The sequence below is a fragment of the Erythrolamprus reginae genome, chromosome 3 (genome assembly GCF_031021105.1).
Source record: "Erythrolamprus reginae isolate rEryReg1 chromosome 3, rEryReg1.hap1, whole genome shotgun sequence".
NCBI lineage: Eukaryota > Metazoa > Chordata > Lepidosauria > Squamata > Dipsadidae > Erythrolamprus > Erythrolamprus reginae.
The window spans coordinates 4,410,022-4,433,360 of record NC_091952.1 but is presented as its reverse complement, the minus strand read 5'-3'; the positions used below and the strand labels follow the sequence as shown (position 1 = coordinate 4,433,360).

Here is a 23,339-nt window from a genome sequence, read left to right as displayed (position 1 = left end):
TGCGTGATGTAGTGGCGAATTATGTTTGCCGATCCCAGTAAAGCGGCCTTTTGCAATTGACAGATGGAGATTTTGTCAATTCCGATGGTTTTCAAATGTCCACTGAGATCCTTTGGCACTGCGCCCAGCGTGCCAAGTACCACTGGGACCACTTTCCTGGGCTTATGCCAGAGTCGTTGCAGCTCGATTCTGGCATAAGCCAGTGAAAATGGTCCCAGTGGTACTTGGCATGCTGGGCACAGTGCCAAAGGATCTCAGCGGACATTTGAAAACCATTATTATTATTATTATTATTATTATTATTATTATTATTATTATCATTATCATTATTATTATTATTATTAAACTGCATTGGGGGTCAGCGCAACAGAAAACAATTGAGAAGCATTGCATTACATCATCACCCAGCCAAAGTCAACCAAGCTTAAGACTCAAAAGACAACGTACAAAGTTATCTCTGCATGGCCCTGTGGGAATCTGACAATTGAACAGAACACGAGCTCAAATTCAAAGCCCATCAGAGAGCATAAAAGCCAGGCACTTCCAGCATCTCTGCCCTTTCTTCTGCCCAGGATCTCAAGCCACATGATCCTGTTTATCAATAAACCTTATTTCGAAGCAGCTTCCATGTTTTCAGTGTCTTTCTCCTCACTTTGAACTGAAGCCAAAGGGACATTTCAACCAACATATTTTGAAAAGCAACAGCAATAGCATTTTAGACTTATATACCACTTCCTAGGGCTTTTCCAGCCCTCTATAAGCGGTTTACAGAATCAGTCTCATTTGACCCAGGAAGAAAGGAAGGAAGGAAGGAAGGAAGGAAGGAAGGAGGGAGGGAGGGAGGGGGAGGGAGGGAGGGGGAGGGAGGGAGGAAGGAAGAAGGGGGAGGGAGGGGGAGGGAGGGGGGGAGGGGGGAGGGGGGAGGGAGGGAGGGAGGAGGGATGAATAGCAATGGCATTTAGAATCATATACAGCTTCACAGTACTTTTCCAGCCCTCTCTAAGCAGTTTACAGAATCAGCATCTTGCCCCCAACAATCTGGAGAAGGAAGGATGGAAGGATGGAAGGAAGGAAGGAAGGAAGGAAGGAAGGAAGGAAGGAAGGAAGGAAGGATGGAAGGAAGGAAGGAAGGAAGGAAGGAGGCAGGGGGAGGGAAGGAGGGGGAGGGAGGGAGGGGGAGGGAGGGAGGAAGGAAGGAGGGGGAGGGAGGGGGAGGGAGGGGGGGAGGGGGGAGGGGGGAGGGAGGGAGGGAGGAGGGATGAATAGCAATGGCATTTAGAATCATATACAGCTTCACAGTACTTTTCCAGCCCTCTCTAAGCAGTTTACAGAATCAGCATCTTGCCCCCAACAATCTGGAGAAGGAAGGATGGAAGGATGGAAGGAAGGAAGGAAGGAAGGAAGGAAGGAAGGAAGGAAGGAAGGAAGGAAGGATGGAAGGAAGGAAGGAAGGAAGGAAGGAGGCAGGGGGAGGGAAGGAGGGGGAGGGAGGGAGGGGGAGGGAGGGAGGAAGGAAGGAGGGGGAGGGAGGGGGAGGGAGGGGGAGGGAGGGGGAGGGAGGGAGGGAGGGAGGAGGGATGAATAGCAATGGCATTTAGAATCATATACAGCTTCACAGTACTTTTCCAGCCCTCTCTAAGCAGTTTACAGAATCAGCATCTTGCCCCCAACAATCTGGAGAAGGAAGGATGGAAGGAAGGATGGAAGGAAGGAAGGAAGGAAGGAAGGAGGCAGGGGGAGGGAAGGAGGGGGAGGGAGGGAGGAAGGAAGGAGGGGGAGGGAGGGGGAGGGAGGGGGAGGGAGGGGGAGGGAGGGGGGGGAGGGGGGAGGGAGGGAGGGAGGAGGGATGAATAGCAATGGCATTTAGAATCATATACAGCTTCACAGTACTTTTCCAGCCCTCTCTAAGCAGTTTACAGAATCAGCATCTTGCCCCCAACAATCTGGAGAAGGAAGGATGGAAGGATGGAAGGAAGGAAGGAAGGAAGGAAGGAAGGAAGGAAGGAAGGAAGGAAGGATGGAAGGAAGGAAGGAAGGAAGGAAGGAGGCAGGGGGAGGGAAGGAGGGGGAGGGAGGGAGGGGGAGGGAGGGAGGAAGGAAGGAGGGGGAGGGAGGGGGAGGGAGGGGGGGGAGGGGGGAGGGGGGAGGGAGGGAGGGAGGAGGGATGAATAGCAATGGCATTTAGAATCATATACAGCTTCACAGTACTTTTCCAGCCCTCTCTAAGCAGTTTACAGAATCAGCATCTTGCCCCCAACAATCTGGAGAAGGAAGGATGGAAGGATGGAAGGAAGGAAGGAAGGAAGGAAGGAAGGAAGGAAGGAAGGAAGGATGGAAGGAAGGAAGGAAGGAAGGAAGGAGGCAGGGGGAGGGAAGGAGGGGGAGGGAGGGAGGGGGAGGGAGGGAGGAAGGAAGGAGGGGGAGGGAGGGGGAGGGAGGGGGAGGGAGGGGGAGGGAGGGAGGGAGGGAGGAGGGATGAATAGCAATGGCATTTAGAATCATATACAGCTTCACAGTACTTTTCCAGCCCTCTCTAAGCAGTTTACAGAATCAGCATCTTGCCCCCAACAATCTGGAGAAGGAAGGATGGAAGGATGGAAGGAAGGAAGGAAGGAAGGAAGGAAGGAAGGAAGGAAGGAAGGAAGGAAGGATGGAAGGAAGGAAGGAAGGAAGGAAGGAGGCAGGGGGAGGGAAGGAGGGGGAGGGAGGGAGGGGGAGGGAGGGAGGAAGGAAGGAGGGGGAGGGAGGGGGAGGGAGGGGGGGAGGGGGGAGGGGGGAGGGAGGGAGGGAGGAGGGATGAATAGCAATGGCATTTAGAATCATATACAGCTTCACAGTACTTTTCCAGCCCTCTCTAAGCAGTTTACAGAATCAGCATCTTGCCCCCAACAATCTGGAGAAGGAAGGATGGAAGGATGGAAGGAAGGAAGGAAGGAAGGAAGGAAGGAAGGAAGGAAGGAAGGAAGGAAGGATGGAAGGATGGAAGGAAGGAAGGAAGGAAGGAAGGAAGGAAGGAAGGAAGGAAGGAAGGAAGGATGGAAGGAAGGAAGGAAGGAAGGAAGGAGGCAGGGGGAGGGAAGGAGGGGGAGGGAGGGAGGGGGAGGGAGGGAGGAAGGAAGGAGGGGGAGGGAGGGGGAGGGAGGGGGAGGGAGGGGGAGGGAGGGAGGGAGGGAGGAGGGATGAATAGCAATGGCATTTAGAATCATATACAGCTTCACAGTACTTTTCCAGCCCTCTCTAAGCAGTTTACAGAATCAGCATCTTGCCCCCAACAATCTGGAGAAGGAAGGATGGAAGGATGGAAGGAAGGAAGGAAGGAAGGAAGGAAGGAAGGAAGGAAGGAAGGAAGGAAGGATGGAAGGAAGGAAGGAAGGAAGGAAGGAGGCAGGGGGAGGGAAGGAGGGGGAGGGAGGGAGGGGGAGGGAGGGAGGAAGGAAGGAGGGGGAGGGAGGGGGAGGGAGGGGGAGGGAGGGGGAGGGAGGGGGAGGGAGGAGGGATGAATAGCAATGGCATTTAGAATCATATACAGCTTCACAGTACTTTTCCAGCCCTCTCTAAGCAGTTTACAGAATCAGCATCTTGCCCCCAACAATCTGGAGAAGGAAGGATGGAAGGATGGAAGGAAGGAAGGAAGGAAGGAAGGAAGGAAGGAAGGAAGGAAGGAAGGAAGGAAGGATGGAAGGAAGGAAGGAAGGAAGGAAGGAGGCAGGGGGAGGGAAGGAGGGGGAGGGAGGGAGGGGGAGGGAGGGAGGAAGGAAGGAGGGGGAGGGAGGGGGAGGGAGGGGGAGGGAGGGGGAGGGAGGGAGGGAGGGAGGAGGGATGAATAGCAATGGCATTTAGAATCATATACAGCTTCACAGTACTTTTCCAGCCCTCTCTAAGCAGTTTACAGAATCAGCATCTTGCCCCCAACAATCTGGAGAAGGAAGGATGGAAGGATGGAAGGAAGGAAGGAAGGAAGGAAGGAAGGAAGGAAGGAAGGAAGGAAGGAAGGATGGAAGGAAGGAAGGAAGGAAGGAAGGAGGCAGGGGGAGGGAAGGAGGGGGAGGGAGGGAGGGGGAGGGAGGGAGGAAGGAAGGAGGGGGAGGGAGGGGGAGGGAGGGGGGGAGGGGGGAGGGGGGAGGGAGGGAGGGAGGAGGGATGAATAGCAATGGCATTTAGAATCATATACAGCTTCACAGTACTTTTCCAGCCCTCTCTAAGCAGTTTACAGAATCAGCATCTTGCCCCCAACAATCTGGAGAAGGAAGGATGGAAGGAAGGATGGAAGGAAGGAAGGAAGGAAGGAAGGAGGCAGGGGGAGGGAAGGAGGGGGAGGGAGGGAGGAAGGAAGGAGGGGGAGGGAGGGGGAGGGAGGGGGAGGGAGGGGGAGGGAGGGGGGGGAGGGGGGAGGGAGGGAGGGAGGAGGGATGAATAGCAATGGCATTTAGAATCATATACAGCTTCACAGTACTTTTCCAGCCCTCTCTAAGCAGTTTACAGAATCAGCATCTTGCCCCCAACAATCTGGAGAAGGAAGGATGGAAGGATGGAAGGAAGGAAGGAAGGAAGGAAGGAAGGAAGGGAAGGAAGGAAGGAAGGAAGGAAGGAAGGATGGAAGGAAGGAAGGAAGGAAGGAAGGAGGCAGGGGGAGGGAAGGAGGGGGAGGGAGGGAGGGGGAGGGAGGGAGGAAGGAAGGAGGGGGAGGGAGGGGGAGGGAGGGGGAGGGAGGGGGAGGGAGGGAGGGAGGGAGGAGGGATGAATAGCAATGGCATTTAGAATCATATACAGCTTCACAGTACTTTTCCAGCCCTCTCTAAGCAGTTTACAGAATCAGCATCTTGCCCCCAACAATCTGGAGAAGGAAGGATGGAAGGATGGAAGGAAGGAAGGAAGGAAGGAAGGAAGGAAGGAAGGAAGGAAGGAAGGAAGGAAGGAAGGAAGGAAGGATGGAAGGAAGGAAGGAAGGAAGGAAGGAGGCAGGGGGAGGGAAGGAGGGGGAGGGAGGGAGGGGGAGGGAGGGAGGAAGGAAGGAGGGGGAGGGAGGGGGAGGGAGGGGGAGGGAGGGGGAGGGAGGGAGGGAGGGAGGAGGGATGAATAGCAATGGCATTTAGAATCATATACAGCTTCACAGTACTTTTCCAGCCCTCTCTAAGCAGTTTACAGAATCAGCATCTTGCCCCCAACAATCTGGAGAAGGAAGGAAGGAAGGAAGGAAGGAAGGAAGGAAGGAAGGAAGGAAGGAAGGAAGGAAGGAAGGAAGGAAGGATGAATAGCAATAGCATTTAAACATATACTGCTTCCTAGTGCTTTTCCAGCCCTCTCTAAGCAGTTTACAGAGTCAGCCCTCTTGCCCCCAACAATCAGGGTCCTCATTTGACCCACCTCGGAAGAACGGAAGGCTGAGTCGACCTTGAGCCGGTGGTGAGATTTGAACTGCTGAACTACAGCTAGCAGTTAGCTGAAGCAGCCTGCAGTGCTGCACTCTAACCACTGTGCCACCCCAGCTCTAACTTCACAACCACAAGGGAGGGAGGGGGCCAAATTTTGGCTGTTAAGTGAGATAGTCGTGAAGCGAATTTGGGTTACCACTGTGCCACCCCGGTAACAAAACAAACAAACAAACAAATAAACAAACAATAAACTTTGCATTTTTCCAGGAGCTGTGCTTTCTCTACTTGCCTCTGTGTGCAATTTGATTGATCTTTTTGGTAACTTTCCCCACAATACGCAACTTTGTTCTTCAACAAAGTTTGCCAGCAGTTCTCCCCACTACCCTCTGCATTTAATCCCGAATGGTGGGTTTTTTGGGGGCAGGGGGTAATGTATCTTGTACACAATTTTTCCAAGCTGAGAAATCGTTCCAGATTTTCCAAGCCGGGCACCATAAATTTTATGCTTTTGTTGGTGGCGTTGTGAAATTGGAGAAGAAACGAGTGTCAAATCTCCCCCTGTAGACAGGGATTTAAACCGCTAGCAAATTACACGACCGTTAATTTGAATTAACTCACTGTTTCTCAACTTTGGCAACTTTAAGACGTGCGAACTTCAATTCCCAGAATTCCCCAGTCCCACATATATACACTGCTCAAAATAAAGGGAAAACGTAAACAACACAAGCAATATACAGTGGTACCTCGAGATACGAGTTTAATTCGTTCCGGACCTGCGCTCTTAAGTCGAGCAGCTCTTATCTCGAACGACTTTTCCCCATAGGAATTAATGTAAATAATTTTAATTGGTTCCAGCCCTCAAAAAACTCACAAAGTTAGTCTAAATTATGCAAAAAGACATTGCAAGAATAAATGTAACTTTACTTATTAATAAGATGATAAGCTGAGAGCTTTCCTTCCCTTCCTCTTTTTACCCAAAACAATCAACATGGCAAACTTTTATTTTTATTCATTAAACTGTAGTTATTTATTCAACTTCACTGCCACCCAATCCTGTAGAGGGAGGAAAGAAGGGAGGAAGGAAAAGGAAAGCAAGAAATGGAGGGAGGAAAGAAAGGAAGGAAGGAAAGAAAGAAAGGAAGGAAGAAAGAAAGGAAGAAAGAAAGGGTGAAGGGACAGGAACAGAGGAAGGAAGCAAGGAAACTTATGAAAGGGGAGAGTAACTTCACTGCCACCCAATCCTGTAGAGGGAGGAAAGAAGGGAGGAAGGAAAAGGAAAGCAAGAAATAGAGGAAGGGAAGGTAAAAGAGAGAAAGAAAAAGAGCAAGAAAGAAAGCAAGCAAGAGAGAAAGAAAGAAAATGAAAGAGAAATAAAAATAGAGAGGGAGAATGAAAGAAATGGAAGGAGGGAAGGAAGGAGAGAAAGAAAGAGAAAGAAAGAAAGAAAGAAAGAGAAAGAAAGAAAGAAAGAGAAAGAAAGAATGAAAGAAAGAAAGAGAAAGAAAAAAGAATGAAAGAGCAAGAGAGCAAGAGAGAAAAAGAAAGAGAGAAAGAAAGAAAGAAAGGCAACTTCAAAGAAAGGCTCACTGAGCATCTCTCACTCTCTCTTTCTATCCCTCTCTCTTTCTCTCCCCCCTCTCCCCCCCTTTCCCTCTCTCTTTCTCTCTCTCCCTCTCTCTTTCTCTCCCCCCTCTCCCCCCCTTTCCCTCTCCCCCCCAGGCCGGCAGCGATGTTTTAAAACAGCCGCGCCGTTTGCGAGCTAACTCCTGAGGTGCGGAAGTTCGCCTTTGGCGTTTGGGCCACTCGGAATGTGAAATTCAAAACAGCGTTCGGATCCCCCCACCCCCAGCAGAAGCCAAGGACCCCCAGAGTGGGGCGGCAGGGGAGGCGACCGCCTCTCCACTCACCAAGTGCCGGGATACGAGCCGAGAAGAGCCGGCCTGGCTTACTTTCCTTCCTTCCCGCGCTGATGCAGAGCCACTCGAACAAAGCGTCACGCCCCCCTGACGCTTTTGGCGGCAAAAGAGCCCAGCGTCGCTTCGGAAGCCGCCGAAAGCATCAGAGGGGCGCGACGCTTTGTTCGAGTGGCTCTGCATCAGCGCGGGAAGGAAGGAAAGTAAGCCAGCCCGGCTCTTCTCGGCTCGTATCGCGGAGAGGGGCGGCATACAAATCCAAGTAATAAATAAAATAAAATAAAAAAATGTCTCTCCTCTCCCAGCTCTTATCTCGAGTAGCTCTTAAGTCGAGCAGCTCTTATGTCGGGGTTCCACTCCAAGTAAATCAAACTTCTGTGAAATCAAACTGTCCACTTAGGAAGCAACACTGATTGACAGTCAATTTCACGTGCTGTTGTGCAAATGACATATTCATAGAAACATAGAAGACTGACGGCAGAAAAAGACCTCCATCTAGTCTGCCCTTATACTATTTCCTGTATTTTATCTTAGGATGGATCTATGTTTATCCCAGGCAGGTTTAAATTCAGTGACTGTGGATTTATCAACCACGTCTGCTGGAAGTTTGTTCCAAGGATCTACTACTCTTTCAGTAAAATAATATCCCCTTGTTCTTGTGTTCACTTTCCTATTAAAAACACTTCCCTTCTGGACCTTATTTAACTCTTTAACATATTTAAATGTTTCGATTATGTCCCCCCTTTTCCTTCTGTCCTCCAGATTATACAGATTGAGTTCATTAAGTCTTGTAGCCCGTCTTTGGACCCGTCCAATTTTGTCAATATCTTTTTGTAGGTAAGGTCTCCAGTACTGAACACAGTATTCCAAATGTGGTCTCACCAGTGCTCTATACAGTGGGATCACAATCTCCCTCTTTCTGCTTGTTATACCTCTAGTATTCAATGCGAATATTTCATTCATTCAGATCTAGGATGTGTTATATTTTTATTATTTATTATTTCTTTATTAGATTTGTATGCCGCCCCTCTCCGCAGACTCGGGGCGGCTCACAACAATAATAAAAAACAATGTATCACAAATCTAATATTAAAAAGTCTCTAAAAACCCCTTATTTAAAAAGCCAGACACACACACAAACATAGCATGCATAAATTACATAGGCCAGGGGGAGATGTCTCAATTCCCCCATGCCTGGAGGCTGTTGGGGCCTGGATGGGTGTCAACAGTCTCAAACTCAACCCTGATAAGACGGAGTGGCTGTGGGTTTTGCCTCCCAAGGACAATCCCATCTGTCCGTCCATCACCCTGGGGGGAGAATTATTGACCCCCTCAGAGAGGGTCCGCAACTTGGGCGTCCTCCTCGATCCACAGCTGACATTGGAACATCATCTTTCGGCTGTGGCGAGGGGGGCGTTTGCCCAGGTTCACCTGGTGCACCAATTGCGGCCCTATCTGGACCGGGAGTCACTGCTCACAGTCACTCATGCCCTCATCACCTCGAGGCTCGACTACTGTAATGCTCTCTACATGGGGCTACCTTTGAAAAGTGTTCAGAAACTTCCGATCGTGCAGAATGTAGCTGCGAGAGCTATCATGGGCTTCCCTAAATATGCCTATGTTACACCAACACTCCGCAGTCTGCATTGGTTGCCGATCAGTTTCCGATCACAATTCAAAGTGTTATTTATGACCTATAAAGCCCTTCATGGCATCGGACCAGAATATCTCCGGGACCGCCTTCTGCTGCACGAATCGCAGCGACCGGTTAGCTCCCACAGAGTTGGCCTTCTCCAGGTCCCGTCGACGAAACAATGTCATCTGGCGGGACCCAGGGGAAGAGCCTTCTCTGTGGCAGCCCCGACCCTCTGGAACCAGCTCCCCCCGGAGATTAGAATTGCCCCCACCCCTCCTTGTCTTTTGTAAACTTCTTAAAACCCACCTCTGCCACCAGGTATGGGGGAATTGAGACATCTCCCCCAGGCCTATACAGTTTATGCATGGTATGTTGTGTGTGTTTTCTTTTAATAAGGGTTTTTTAGTGACTTTTAATTATTAGATTTGTTATATACTGGGTTATTACTGTTGTGAGCCGCCCTGAGTCTACGGAGAGGGGCAGCATACAAATCTAATAAATTGAATTGAATCTCTGGAGCAGGGGACCCTGCGAGGGCTTAGAGTCTACTGGATGATGACTGCCACTCCCCCACCCCTTGGGTGTCACATCTGATGCGCACATTTCTGAGAGAGGAACAAGTCCCTCGGGTCCCAGCCAGGTTTCAGTCACACAAGCCAGGTCGGCCCCATCCTCTAAGACAGGGGTCTCAAACTCGCGGCCCACGGGCCAACTGTGGCCCTTGGGACAATTGTTTGTGGCCCCCACCTCAATATCAAAGTTTAATGTTAGTGCGGGCCGGGTTTGATACAAATGGCACTTTTCAGTGGTTTCTTCAGTTTCCTATATCTGCTGTATTATTATTATTATTATTATTATTATTATTATTATTATCATCATCATCATCATCATCATCATCATAATTTGTGAGTGACATAGGGGAAGGTTTGGTAGGGAAGGTTTGCCTATTTGCCGATGACTCTAAAGTGTGCAATAGGGTTGATATTCCTGGAGGGGTCTGTAATATGGTAAACGATTTAGCTTTACTAGATAAATGGTCAAAGCAATGGAAACTGCAGTTTAATGTTTCCAAATGTAAAATAATGCACTTGGGGAAAAGGAATCCTCAATCTGAGTATTGCATTGGCAGTTCTGTGTTAGCAAAAACTTCAGAAGAGAAGGATTTAGGGCTAGTGATTTCTGACAGTCTCAAAATGGTGTGAACAGTGTGGTCGGGCAGTAGGGAAAGCAAGTAGGATGCTTGGCTGCATAGCTAGAGGTATAACAAGCAGGAAGAGGGAGAGGAAGGAAGGAAGGAAGGAAGAAAATCAGGACATTTCAAAATGACGCGGGACAGATTATGAAAAAGCGTGACTGTCCCATGGAAAGTGGGACGTCTGGTCACCTTATCTAAGAGGAGATCTCGGATCAAGAGGGCCTTGTTGGCAACTGACCTGGCACTGAGTAGCAGCAGCCCGAGACCAGGGCCCTGACTGCATCTGACACCAGTTACATGGGATGAGATCGGGGGGGGGGCAGAACAAGGAATCGCTTGCAAACAGTGAGTCCTCATTCTCCAAGAGCGGCCTACCCCTCGGCTCCCACCATACCTGCCCTTCCCAGTAACGGCACTCCACCATACCCGAGGTCATTCTTCCGTCTTTACAGGTCATCCCATATCTCGGCCAGCTTGCCATTCCATATACACCCCATTCTACTCACACAGCCAACATATAAAAATTAATTACCACCACCGACGCACAGTACCCTCCCAATAAATATATAACGTACCAACCATGGATCTGGTAATTAAAAATATATTAGAATGTGCAAAATGGAGTAAACTTACTTTAGAGTTACAGAACAAACAGGAAGAAGAATACTGTATTGTACTATGTGTGTTCTGCGAGGTTCTCTGGTAGGAGCCTCCCGAAAATTCAAGGGTACAAATTTCAGACACACACACGTTTGAAAATTCAAAACAATGTTCTTTATCCCAAAATTCAAAATAAACTAAGCACTCTTTTTGTATTGCAAAGAGCACTGGTCCCAAAACAACCGGGTAGACTGTACAATTTCCCTTAAGCAGTCATTAAGTACTTAGCTAGCAGCTGTGAAGAAATTTCACACCCCTTCTTCTTCCAATAAAGTGAGACACACACACACACATTGCTCTGCTTTGCTTTCAAAGGCGTGAAAAATCAACAAGCAAAGTCCAGAAACCAGAAACCCAGGATTCCTGACGAACTGCGATCAGATACTCTTCCACAACGGCCAAACCCACATGCTGCTATTTATAGCAGCAGCCCTAATTACTGGAGCCCCACCCAAACACAGGTGGTCGCTCTTATCTCCTGTAATATGTCCTTACTTGGTCTCTTCTACGCATAATTCTGCTCTTGCGTGGATCCAAAATGTCTTCATCTGAATCAATGGAAGATAAGGGAAATTGTCTGCCTGGGCTGTGTGCCAAGCCCCCCTCTGCCGAGTCACTCCCACCTTCTTCTTCGTCTGAGGAAACTAAACTCTGAACTGACTCTGTCGGCAATAACACAGGCCTGTGACATGTTGAAGTTTCCCCTGCATCCACCTCCACATTCCCTGGGGCAGGAGCTGGGCCAGAGCCAACCACAACAGTGTGGGATAAATTTTATAATTGGATTGATGGAAAGTGAGAAATAAGATAAATGTAAATTAAACCAAAAATGGAGAAACCGAAGAAACAGATATGTAACTGTAAATATGTCTTCTTCTATAATGTTTTTGCTGCATATTCTTTTTTGTGTTTTGTTTTTGTCTTTACAAAACTAATTTTAAAAAACCCAAATCAAATAAATAAGAACAAAACGAAGAAGCATCCGTTACGATGGCGTGATTCAAGATCCACCATTCCCTTCCGTGTGTCAAAACATTGGACAGATGTGTGCAAAGCATAAACAGTGGCGCTGCTGCACATGTTTTATTATTGGCCCATCCCAAGGGAATTCTGGGAATTGAAGTCCATGCATCTTAAAGTTTCCCAGTGGGAGAAAACACGGCTTTCTTTAAACGAATAAGCTCCGTCATGGAGCACAACCGACCCCTAGTTTGTTTTGAAGTCCCAAAGCTGCATCTGACGGCAGGACGTTGAGCCAGCAGGAAGCTTTTAATTAAAGTTGCAAGAGGCTTTTGCCGAATGGCGCTCACTTCTGTGAATATGTTTCGCATAAAAAGATGAGGACAGCCACGGAATATATGCCTATAACGAGGTCCATGTGAACTTCTGTTTTGAATTTGCCTGCAGATAAAACAACAAAACAACTCCTGGCTTTGCTAAATATTGTCAGCTTGCATCCTTCTTGTGCCTAGCACGGAAGACTGGACCTTAACAGAATAACTAACAGAGCGGGAAGGGGCCTTGGAGGTCATCTAGTCCAACCCCCCGCCCAAGAAAGAGACCAGGGATGGGGCTACTACCCGGGACGACAGGAATGCCCTTCCGTTGGTGGAAATGGAGCATGTAGGCTTGCTCTATCGTCGCCGGGCGTGCGCATACCTGCACACGCAACTGGCGCGATTCTGGTAAAAATTACCGAGTTTTTTGCTTCTGCGCATGCCCAAATCTCGCTGCCGCAAGGGACATACGCATGAGATTTTGGCTGCTGCACATGCGCAACAGCAAAATCTCGCTGCAGCGCCTAGAGCGGCAGTTGGGGCCAGCAACTGTTGTGAGCCGCTCTGAGTCTCCGGAGAGGGGCGGCATACAAATCTAATAAATAAAAAATAATAATAATAGAAACATAGAAGACTGACGGCAGAAAAAGACCTCATGGTCCATCTAGTCTGCCCTTATACTATTTTCTGTATTTTATCTTACAATGGATATATGTTTATCCCAGGCATGTTTAAATTCAGTTCCTGTGGATTTACCAACCACGTCTGCTGGAAGTTTGTTCCAAGGATCTACTACTCTTTCATTAAAATAATATTTTCTCATGTTGCTTTCGATCTTTCCCCCAACTAACTTCAGATTGTGTCCCCTTGTTCTTGTGTTCACTTTCCTATTATAAACACTTCCCTCCTGGACCTTATTTAACCCTTTAACATATTTAAATGTTTCAATCATGTCCCCCCTTTTCCTTCTGTCCTCCAGACTATACAGATTGAGTTCATGAAGTCTTTCCTGATACGTTTTATGCTTAAGACCTTCCACCATTCTTGTAGCCCATCTTTGGACCCGTTCAATTTTGTCAATATCTTTTTGTAGGTGAGGTCTCCAGAACTGAACTCAGTATTCCAAATGGGGTCTAATACACAACAACAGCCCACCCAAGCTCTGGCTGTGTATCCTGTTATTTGCTCCCCTCTGGCTCAGGGCATCCCTCTGTGCATGCAGGAGAGCACACAGCAGGCTGGAGGCTTGTGACCGTCCTGCCTGGTCCCCACACCATGACCCATCAACCTGCAGGAGATTGAGAGCAAGGTAAGGGCCAGAGCAATCGGCGGGGGGGGCGGTGCGGTGAGGGTGGCATGGCAGGGGTGGAACAGTGAAGTGATGCAGTCGGGGCTCGCAGGGGCTCGCGGCACTGTAGAGGGGGCAAGCAGATGGAGCTCCCACTCACAACAGAGCTGACAGCCACTGGTGGCAGCGGCGAGGGCTTGCGGCACGGTGGAGGGGTGGGATCACAGTGGAATTATGTGATCAATGCGCAAAACTTCAGAGTCGTTTTTCACTAGCCATGCCGACATAATATACAGTGATACCTCGTCTTACGAACTTAATTTGTTCTGTGACAGGTTTGTAAGTAGAAAAGTTTGTAAGACAAAGCAATTTTCCCCATAGGAATCAATGTAAAAGCAAATAATGCATGCAACCCTATCCCAAAAGTCACTCTTTTTGCCTTGCGCTGCTGGGAATCCCCTGAGACTCCCCTTGCTGGGAATCCCCACCTCCGGACTTCCGTTGCCAGCCCAAGTGCCCGTTCGTGCATTGCTGGGATTCCCCTGAGCCTCCCCTTGCTGGGAATCCCCATCTCCGGACTTACGTTGCCAGCCAAAGTGCCCGTTCTTGCGTTGCTGGGATTCTCCTGAGCCTCCCCTTGCTGGGAATCCCCAACTCCGGACTTCTGTTGCCAGCCGAAGTGCCCATTCTTGCATTGCTGGGATTTTCCTGAGCCTCCCCTCGCTGGGATTCAAAGCAGCGCCGGCAAAAATGAAGGGAATCCCAGTGAGGGGAGGCTTAGGGGAATCCCAGCGCTTCGGGTGACAATGGAAGTCTAGAGGTGGGGCATCCCAGCAGCGGCGGCTCGGGTTTGTAGGATGAAAATAGTTCGTAAAAAGAGGCAAAAAAATCTTAAACACTTGGTTCGTATCATGAAAAGTTCATATGAAGAGGGGTTCGTAAGACGAGGTATCACTGTATCCCATAAACAATGTTCTTTGAGGGATCTGATTTCTTTGGATGTGTTACTCGCAGTAATGGGCTGCTGCCCCCCCTGGGGTGGGTAGGGGACGCAGTGGGGAAAGTAAGTTTATGCACTATTTATTGAATACTTAATAGTTCTTTATTGTCCTTCCTTCTCTAGTATCTTAGTATGATCTTTAATTGCTTTTAAAATAGGAAATAATTAAATACTATGTTTTTACCCATAAACGCTTTAATCATTTTAATCATTATCTAAAACTGAACTTTCATAGCAATGACAGAAAATTGAGCTACTTGCCTAATCAGTTATCATACCTTGTGAGTTCAGGAGAAAAACGTTGCTGTGCTCCTCAACCAATAATGCTGTCTATCATTTGTCCTTTTTGTGGCTGCTCAAAACATGGGACTTAATCCACTGAAAATGAGCCCAAGCACCTATTTGAAAACTTACCTTGGTTGGTAAGCCACTCCCACCCAGTCACATGACCTTTAAGCCACATCCGGTCACATGATTGTCAAGCCATTCCCACATGGTCACATGACCATCTGCGCATGCCCAGGAAGCAAAATCTCGCAAGAGGATGGGCGCACGTGTGAGATTTCGGGAGAGGAGAGGAGAGGAGAGGAGAGAAGAGAAGAGAAGAGAAGAGAAGAGACCAAACCTTGGTGGTCTTCTAGTTCAACCCTGTGCTCAGGCAGAAAATCCATATCATTTCAGGCGAATGGCTGTCCAGCCTCTTCTTAAAAACTTCCAGCGTTGGAGCATTCACAACTTCTGGAGGCAACTCATTCCACAGATTAATTGTTCTCACTGTCAGGAAATTTCTCCTTAGTTTTAAGTTGCTTCTTGTTTGGTTTGCTTCTTGTTCTACCCTCACATACTTTGGAGAATAGCTTGACTCCTTCTTTGTTGCAGCCCCTGAGATACTGGAAGGCTGCACTCCTGTCCCCCCCCCCCCCGGTCCTTCTTTTTATTAAACTCGCCATCCCCAGTTCCTGCAACCGTTCTTCCTTTGTTTTAGCCTCCAGTCCCCTAATCCTATTGCTCGCTCTTCTCTGCACTCTTTTGAGAACCTCCACATCATTTTTACATTGTGGTGACAAAATGATCATATGCTGCAACCAGTGTTCCCTCTAATTTTTTGGGGGGGTGGGCGGTAAAGTATAGTGTCTGAGCGGCAGTCCCTTCGGGACTGGGTGGCACAGAAATAATAAACAAACAAACAAATAAAAAACCCGCCCTGTTTTGCCTCAGAGAATTTCAAAATAAAATACTGTACTGTGTGTCTATAACAGTGAGCTCATAATAGGGCAACTCTATCAATATCAAAATGCCACTTAAATAGTTGAGCTAGTTTCAAACTAGATTTTTATTTTCTTCCTCTCTTCCTTACTCCCATTCTTTTTCTTTCTCTTTTCCTTCCTCTCTTTTTTCTATCTGTTTCTATCTGTTTCTCTCTCTTCCTCTCTCTCTCCTTCCCTCTCACTCTTTCCCTCTCGGCTTCTGGGCAGGTTTGGAAAACTCTGAGTTGATGATGATTTTTAAGTGAGCGATTGCTCACTGCTCAGCTTAGAGGGAACTATGGCTGCAACGTCCTACCGGTCAATGACTACTTCAGCTTCAACCGCAACAACACATGAGCACGCAACAGATTCAAACTTAATACGAACCGCTCCAAACTTGACTGTAAAAAATATGATTTCAACAATCGAGTTGTCAAAGCGTGGAACTCATTACCGGACTCAATTGTGTCAACCCCTAACCCCCAACATTTCTCCCTTAGACTCTCCACGATTGACCTCTCCAGGTTCCTAAGAGGCCAGTAAGGGGCGTACATAAGTGCACTGGTGTGGCTTTCGTCCCCTGTCCAATTGTCTTTCCTTATCTCATATATCATATATATTTTCTTCCTTTCATATATCTTCTATTTTCACTTTTATCCTTATATATATATTACTTCATGTTTATTTTCTTCCTATGTATTTGTGTATTGGACAAATGAATAAAAAAATAAAAAAATAAAAAATAAAATAAATTAAATAAATTAAATAAATAAATAAATAAATAAATAAATAAATAAATAAATAAATAAATAAATAAATAAATAAATAAATAAATAAATAAAACCGAATTCAGCATTCCAGGTGTGGTCTTTGCACAAAACTGACTGTTGCTGAATGAGTCAGATTGTCTTGTGGCAATGAGTTCCATAAGCTATGAGAGGGATGGGCAAAGAAATGTGGGGGGGATTCCCCCCATAAATTGACCGCCAATAAACTCCACTCAGGGAATGAAACATCAAAGTGGACCCTCTTAAAGTTGTGAGCACTGAGAAGAACCATTGTCTGGGGTTTTTTTGGGGGGGGGGGGGGAGCTTTTCTACGTCCTTTCCCAGCTCATCCATTTCATGATGGCCCCAATGACGCCACCCGTCCATGCAGGAATGATGGAAACACCGATCCCTTCATTATCCAAGGATAATTAAATTAGCAAGAATACTCTCTCATGGAAAGGATGATGGGCAGAACACACTGTTCCCCCCTACACACACACACACCTAATTTTCCAAGGATGAATCAGATTTGGATTGTAAGGCTGAAGTCATCCGTTCGGGCCACGATAGCTGGACCAGGATACTTTGAGAGTTTTTATCAATTAAGCTGACCCAAGAATCTCTTTTAAAAAGAGTTTGGACAACATTCTATCCTATTCTATCCTATCCTACCCTGTCCTATCCTATTCCTTTCCCTTCACTTCCATATTATTCTATATTCTATTCTATTCTATTCTATTCTTATTTCTATTTCATTTTGTTCTAATCTGTTCCGTTCAGTTTTATTCTATTCCATTCTTATTTCTATTTCGTTCTCTTCTCTTGTATTCCATTCCATTCTATTTTTCTTTTCCATTCTATTCTATTCTGAACCTATTCTATTTCTATTTTTATTTCTATTCTGTTCCATTCCGTTCAGTTGTGTTCTATTCTATTTTCTATTCTATTATGTTCTGTTCTGTACTATTCTAAATCCTATCCTATTCTTATTTCTATTTCTATATTTTATTTATTTATTTATTTATTTATTTATTTATTTATTTATTTTATTTTGTCCAATGCACAATGAGGGTTTTAGTGGGTATATATCTATATACACATAGTAAAATACATGATGAAGGTTATAGAGGAGATACTCATAGTAAAATATATCTAAGAAAGAATAGAAAAGAAGATATAGGAATAGAACATATCAATGAAAGAATAGAAGAAGAGATATAGGAATAGAAGAAAGGTATAGGAGATATAGGAGAGCAATAGGACAGGGGATGGAAGACACTCTAGTGCACTTGTACTCGCCCCTTACTGACCTCTTAGGAATCTGGAGAGGTCAACCATAGATAATCTAAGGGTAAAGTGTTGAGGGTTTGGGGATGACACTATGGAGTCCGGTAATGAGTTCCACGCTTCGACAACTCGGTTACTGAAGTCATATTTTTTACAGTCAAGTTTGGAGCGGTTAATATTAAGTTTAAATCTGTTGTGTGCTCTTGTGTTGTTGTGGTTGAAGCTGAAGTAGTCGCCGACAGGCAGGACGTTGCAGCATATGATCTTGTGGGCAAGACTTAGATCTTGTTTAAGGCGTCTTAGTTCTAGGCTTTCTAGGCCCAGGATTGAAAGTGTAGTCTCATAGGGTATTCCTCTTCTTCTTCTTCTTCTTTCTATTCCTCTTCCTATTCCTATTCCCATTCCTGTCCCATTCCATTCCATTCCGTATCCTTTGGCCCAATTGCCAGGAGACAGCGAGTTCTAGTTCCGCCAGCCTCAAAAGCAGCTGGGTGACTCTGGGCCAATCACCAGGAGACGGTGAGTTCTAGTCCCGCCTTAGTCATGAAAGCAGATTGGGTGTGTTTGGGCCAATCACCAGGAGACAGTAAGTTCTAGTCCCGCCTTAGCCATGAAAGCAGATTGGGTGACTTTGAGCCAATCACCAGGAGACAGTAAGTTCTAGTCCCGCCTTAGCCATGAAAGCAGATTGGGTGACTTTGGGCCAATCGCCAGGAGACAGTGAGTTCTAGTCCCGCCTTAGCCATGAAAGCAGATTGGGTGACTTTGGGCCAATCGCCAGGACACAGTGAATTCTAGTCCCACCTTAGCCATGAAAGCAGATTGAGTGACTTTGGGCCAATCACCAGGAGACAGTGAGTTCTAGTCCCGCCTTAGCCATGAAAACATATTGAGTGACTTTGGGCCAATCACTCCATTTTCACCCAACTCACCTCACAGGGTTATTTTCATTGTGTTTTCTTTTTTAAAATGTTGATTTTCTTTTTCTTAGTAAAATATTTTTTAAAAGTTGCCAAGATTAAGAAACACCGCTTCAGAATAACAAACATAGCTTACACAACACACAAATCCTTCCACTGCCCCTAAGGGCTAGTAATACACCAACCCACAAGAAAAGCCTAACCCAGATAAAACCGTAACTAAGTTTAGAACACCCACGGAGGCTTGAAGGGGAGGGTGGAATTGTGGTCAACCAGGATGCCAATCCAAAGCCCCCCAAAATCCACGGGGCGTTCAGAAGGATCACCTGGGTTCGAAAGATACCCAAGAAAGTCAGGAAGAGCAGAAGTCCTGCTTAGTTCAGGATGACCCCATCCACTGGGCCCCGATGCAAATCCTGGTCCAAGATTCTTTAACCAGAATGCCTGCTTGGTTTAGCTCCACCCTTCCTTCCCCCAGGGACCCCAACTCAAATCTCACTCCAAGGTCTCTTGGTTGGCAAAATGAACTTTCAGAGGCCTTGCTCGGTTCAGCCTCAGCCCTTCTTGGGGTGGGCGGCCTATAATTTAGACAGACAGACAGACAGACAGACAGACAGACAGACAGACAGACAGACAGAAAAAAGAAAGGAAGGAAGGAAAGAAGGAAGGAAGGTAGATAGATACGATATAGATAGATAGATAGATAGATAGATAGATAGATAGATAGATAGATAGATAGATAGATACGATATAGATAGATAGATAGATAGATAGATAGATATGATATAGATAGATAGATAGATATGATATAGATAGATAGATAGATAGATATGATATAGATAGATAGATAGATATGATATAGATAGATAGATAGATAGATAGATAGATATGATATAGATAGATAGATAGATATGATATAGATAGATAGATAGATAGATAGATAGATAGATAGATATGATATAGATAGATAGATAGATAGATAGATAGATAGATAGATAGATATGATATAGATAGATAGATAGATATGATATAGATAGATAGATAGATAGATAGATAGATAGATAGATAGATAGATAGATAGATAGATAGATAGATATGATATAGATAGATAGATAGATAGATAGATAGATAGATAGATAGATAGATATGATATAGATAGATAGATAGATAGATAGATATGATATAGATAGATAGATAGATAGATATGATATAGATAGATAGATAGATAGATAGATAGATATGATATAGATAGATAGATAGATAGATAGATAGATATGATATAGATAGATAGATAGATAGATAGATATGATATAGATAGATAGATAGATAGATAGATAGATATGATATAGATAGATAGATAGATAGATAGATAGATAGATAGATAGATAGATATGATATAGATAGATAGATAGATATGATATAGATAGATAGATAGATAGATATGATATAGATAGATAGATAGATAGATAGATAGATATGATATAGATAGATAGATAGATAGATAGATATGATATAGATAGATAGATAGATAGATAGATATGATATAGATAGATAGATAGATAGATAGATAGATATGATATAGATAGATAGATAGATAGATAGATAGATAGATAGATAGATAGATATGATATAGATAGATAGATAGATATGATATAGATAGATAGATAGATAGATAGATAGATAGATATGATATAGATAGATAGATAGATAGATAGATAGATAGATAGATAGATATGATATAGATAGATAGATAGATAGATAGATATGATATAGATAGATAGATAGATATGATATAGATAGATAGATAGATAGATAGATAGATATGATATAGATAGATAGATAGATAGATAGATAGATAGATAGATAGATAGATATGATATAGATAGATAGATAGATAGATAGATAGATAGATAGATAGATAGATATGATATAGATAGATAGATAGATATGATATAGATAGATAGATAGATAGATAGATAGATAGATAGATAGATAGATAGATATGATATAGATAGATAGATAGATAGATAGATAGATAGATAGATAGATAGATAGATAGATAGATATGATATAGATAGATAGATAGATAGATAGATATGATATAGATAGATAGATAGATATGATATAGATAGATAGATAGATAGATAGATAGATATGATATAGATAGATAGATAAATAGATAGATACGATATAGATAGATAGATAGATAGATAGATAGATAGATAGATAGATAGATACGATATAGATAGATAGATAGATAGATAGATAGATAGATAGATACGATATAGATAGATAGATAGATAGATAGATAGATAGATACGATATAGATAGATAGATAGATAGATAGATAGATAGATAGATACGATATAGATAGATAGATAGATAGATAGATAGATAGATAGATAGATAGATAGATAGATATGAGATAGATAGATAGATAGATAGATAGATAGATAGATATGATATAGATAGATAGATAGATAGATATGATATAGATAGATAGATAGATAGATAGATATGATATAGATAGATAGATAGATAGATAGATATGATATAGATAGATAGATAGATAGATAGATATGATATAGATAGATAGATAGATAGATATGATATAGATAGATAGATAGATATGATATAGATAGATAGATAGATATGATATAGATAGATAGATAGATAGATAGATAGATAGATAGATAGATAGATATGATATAGATAGATAGATAGATATGATATAGATAGATAGATAGATAGATAGATAGATAGAGAGAGAGAGAGAGAGAGAGAGAGAGAGAGATACGGTAGATAGATAGATAGATACGATATAGATGATAGATAGATAGATAGATAGATAGATAGATAGATAGATAGATAGATAGATAGATAGATGATAGATAGATAGATAGATAGATACAATATAGATAGATAGATTAGATAGATAGATATGAGATAGATAGATAGATAGATAGATAGATAGATACAATATAGATAGATAGATAGATAGATAGATAGATAGATAGATAGATAGATAGATAGAGTAGGAATAGGCAAGTAAGTAAATAAGTAAGTAGGTAGATAGGTAAGTAGTTAAGTAAGTAAGTAAATACTGTATATAGATAGATAAATAGCTGGGAAGGTAGGTAGATAGGTAGGTAGGTAGACAGGCAGACACGTAGGTAGGTAAGTAGGTAAGTAAATAAATGAGTAAGTAAGTAAGTAAATAAATAAATAAATAGGTAGGTAGGTAAGTGACAGATAGATAGATAGATAGATAGATAGATAGATAGATAGATAGATAGATAGATAGATAGATAGATAGATAGGTAATAGGTACGTGGGTAAGCAAATAATTAAAGTGAGTAAGTAAGTAAATAGATAAATAGGTAGGTAGGTAGGTAAGTGATAGATAGATAGACAGACAGACAGACAGACAGACAGACAGACAGACAGACAGACAGATAGGTGGTTGGGTAGGTAGGTAAGTAATTAAGAAAGTAAATAGATAGATAAATAGGTAGGTTAGTAAGTAATTTAAACAAACAAACAAACAAATAAATAAGGAGGTGGACTAGATTACCTACAAGGTCCTTTCGAACCCTAGCAATCTCATCCAACCTCCTTTATCTAAAACCTGACAGAGTTCATCTCTGCTTCAGCCTCCCCCTTCTCCTTCAAGGACTCCGATTCAAATCCTGCTCTGCGACCTCTCAGCTGGCCAAGCCGAAACGGCACAAATCCACGCTGCCCCACTCCCGAGCCCACGCGTGGGCGGCCGCCCCCTCCCTCCTCACCTGGCTTCTTCCTCCTGCCTTGGGCGAGGATTTCCCTGGAGCCCGCGAGGAACAGCAGCAGCAGCAGCAGCAGCAAAACCAGCCGCCACATCTGGCCGGGCATCAAAAGAGAGCAACCTCAAATCCTCCAGCGGCCGGGCGGCGGAGGGGGGGGGGCAGTACTTCCTTTGCCCGCTCCCCTCCCTGCAAAGCTTCCCGAGGGACTTTCCAAGGGGGCTTTTTTAAAAAAAGTTCACAGCATCTCCAAACTTTTTTTAAAAGTCCACAGCATCTCCAAGCAGCCGATCGCCACGCGCGGAGTGGGCACCAAGCGGAGATTGATGGGGGGGCCGACTGTAAGCCTCGGGGGAGCCCCCCGCAGAAGACCAGTGGGGGGGGGAGAAGACCCCCTTTAGCAGAGCTTCCAAAGAAGAGCTGGTCAACTGGTCCTCCTCTTCTCCTGCCCACCTGCGTTGGGAGACCCCGGGCGCCTTCGGGCACAGCCTGGCACAACCGCCCCCCGACTCCTCCGGGACCCCGCCGGGGCTGCCTTGTGCCCGGGCTCAACTCCTGCCATGGCTCGGCGGCCACCGGGTTCCGAAGGGGGGAACCCCCCGGCCGAACTGGCCGGGGTGGAGTCACCAGAGTTTAACCGTGTGCCTGCCGGACAGTCCCGGCCACCCTCCTCTCTTCCCGCCGCCCACCGAAAAGACACCCACGCTTCCCTCCCAATACCACCACCGAGAAGACCCTTCCCCAACCACCACCCACACCACCTCAAGCCGGGAGCGAAGGCAAAAAGGAATCCGCGCGCAAGAAGAGCGCTTCGGCGCGCTCCCGCCGGCCGAATGGGCTCGGGGACGGCCTGGGTGGAGTGGGGGAGGGCGGGGGGGAGAAGGCTTAGCCGGGCGAGGGGCAGAGACAGACTGCGAAGCGAACTCTTGAATTTCCTCGTTCCGTTATCTTCGTTGCCTTCTTCGGTAGGTCGGTGGGTCGTGAGTTTGGTT

At 45.2% G+C, this 23,339-nt stretch overlaps 1 protein-coding gene across 1 annotated transcript in view; it reads right to left on the bottom strand.

The window, feature by feature from the left end:
- Positions 1 to 23,021, bottom strand: part of RSPO4 (R-spondin 4) — a 43,903-nt gene extending 20,882 nt beyond the window's left edge. The window contains exon 1 of the mRNA XM_070748750.1: positions 22,354 to 23,021. Within this exon, the coding sequence (XP_070604851.1) occupies positions 22,354 to 22,456 (103 nt within the window). The 5' untranslated portion in view covers positions 22,457 to 23,021. The remainder of the gene's footprint in view (positions 1 to 22,353) is intronic.
- Positions 23,022 to 23,339: the final 318 nt, after the last annotated feature.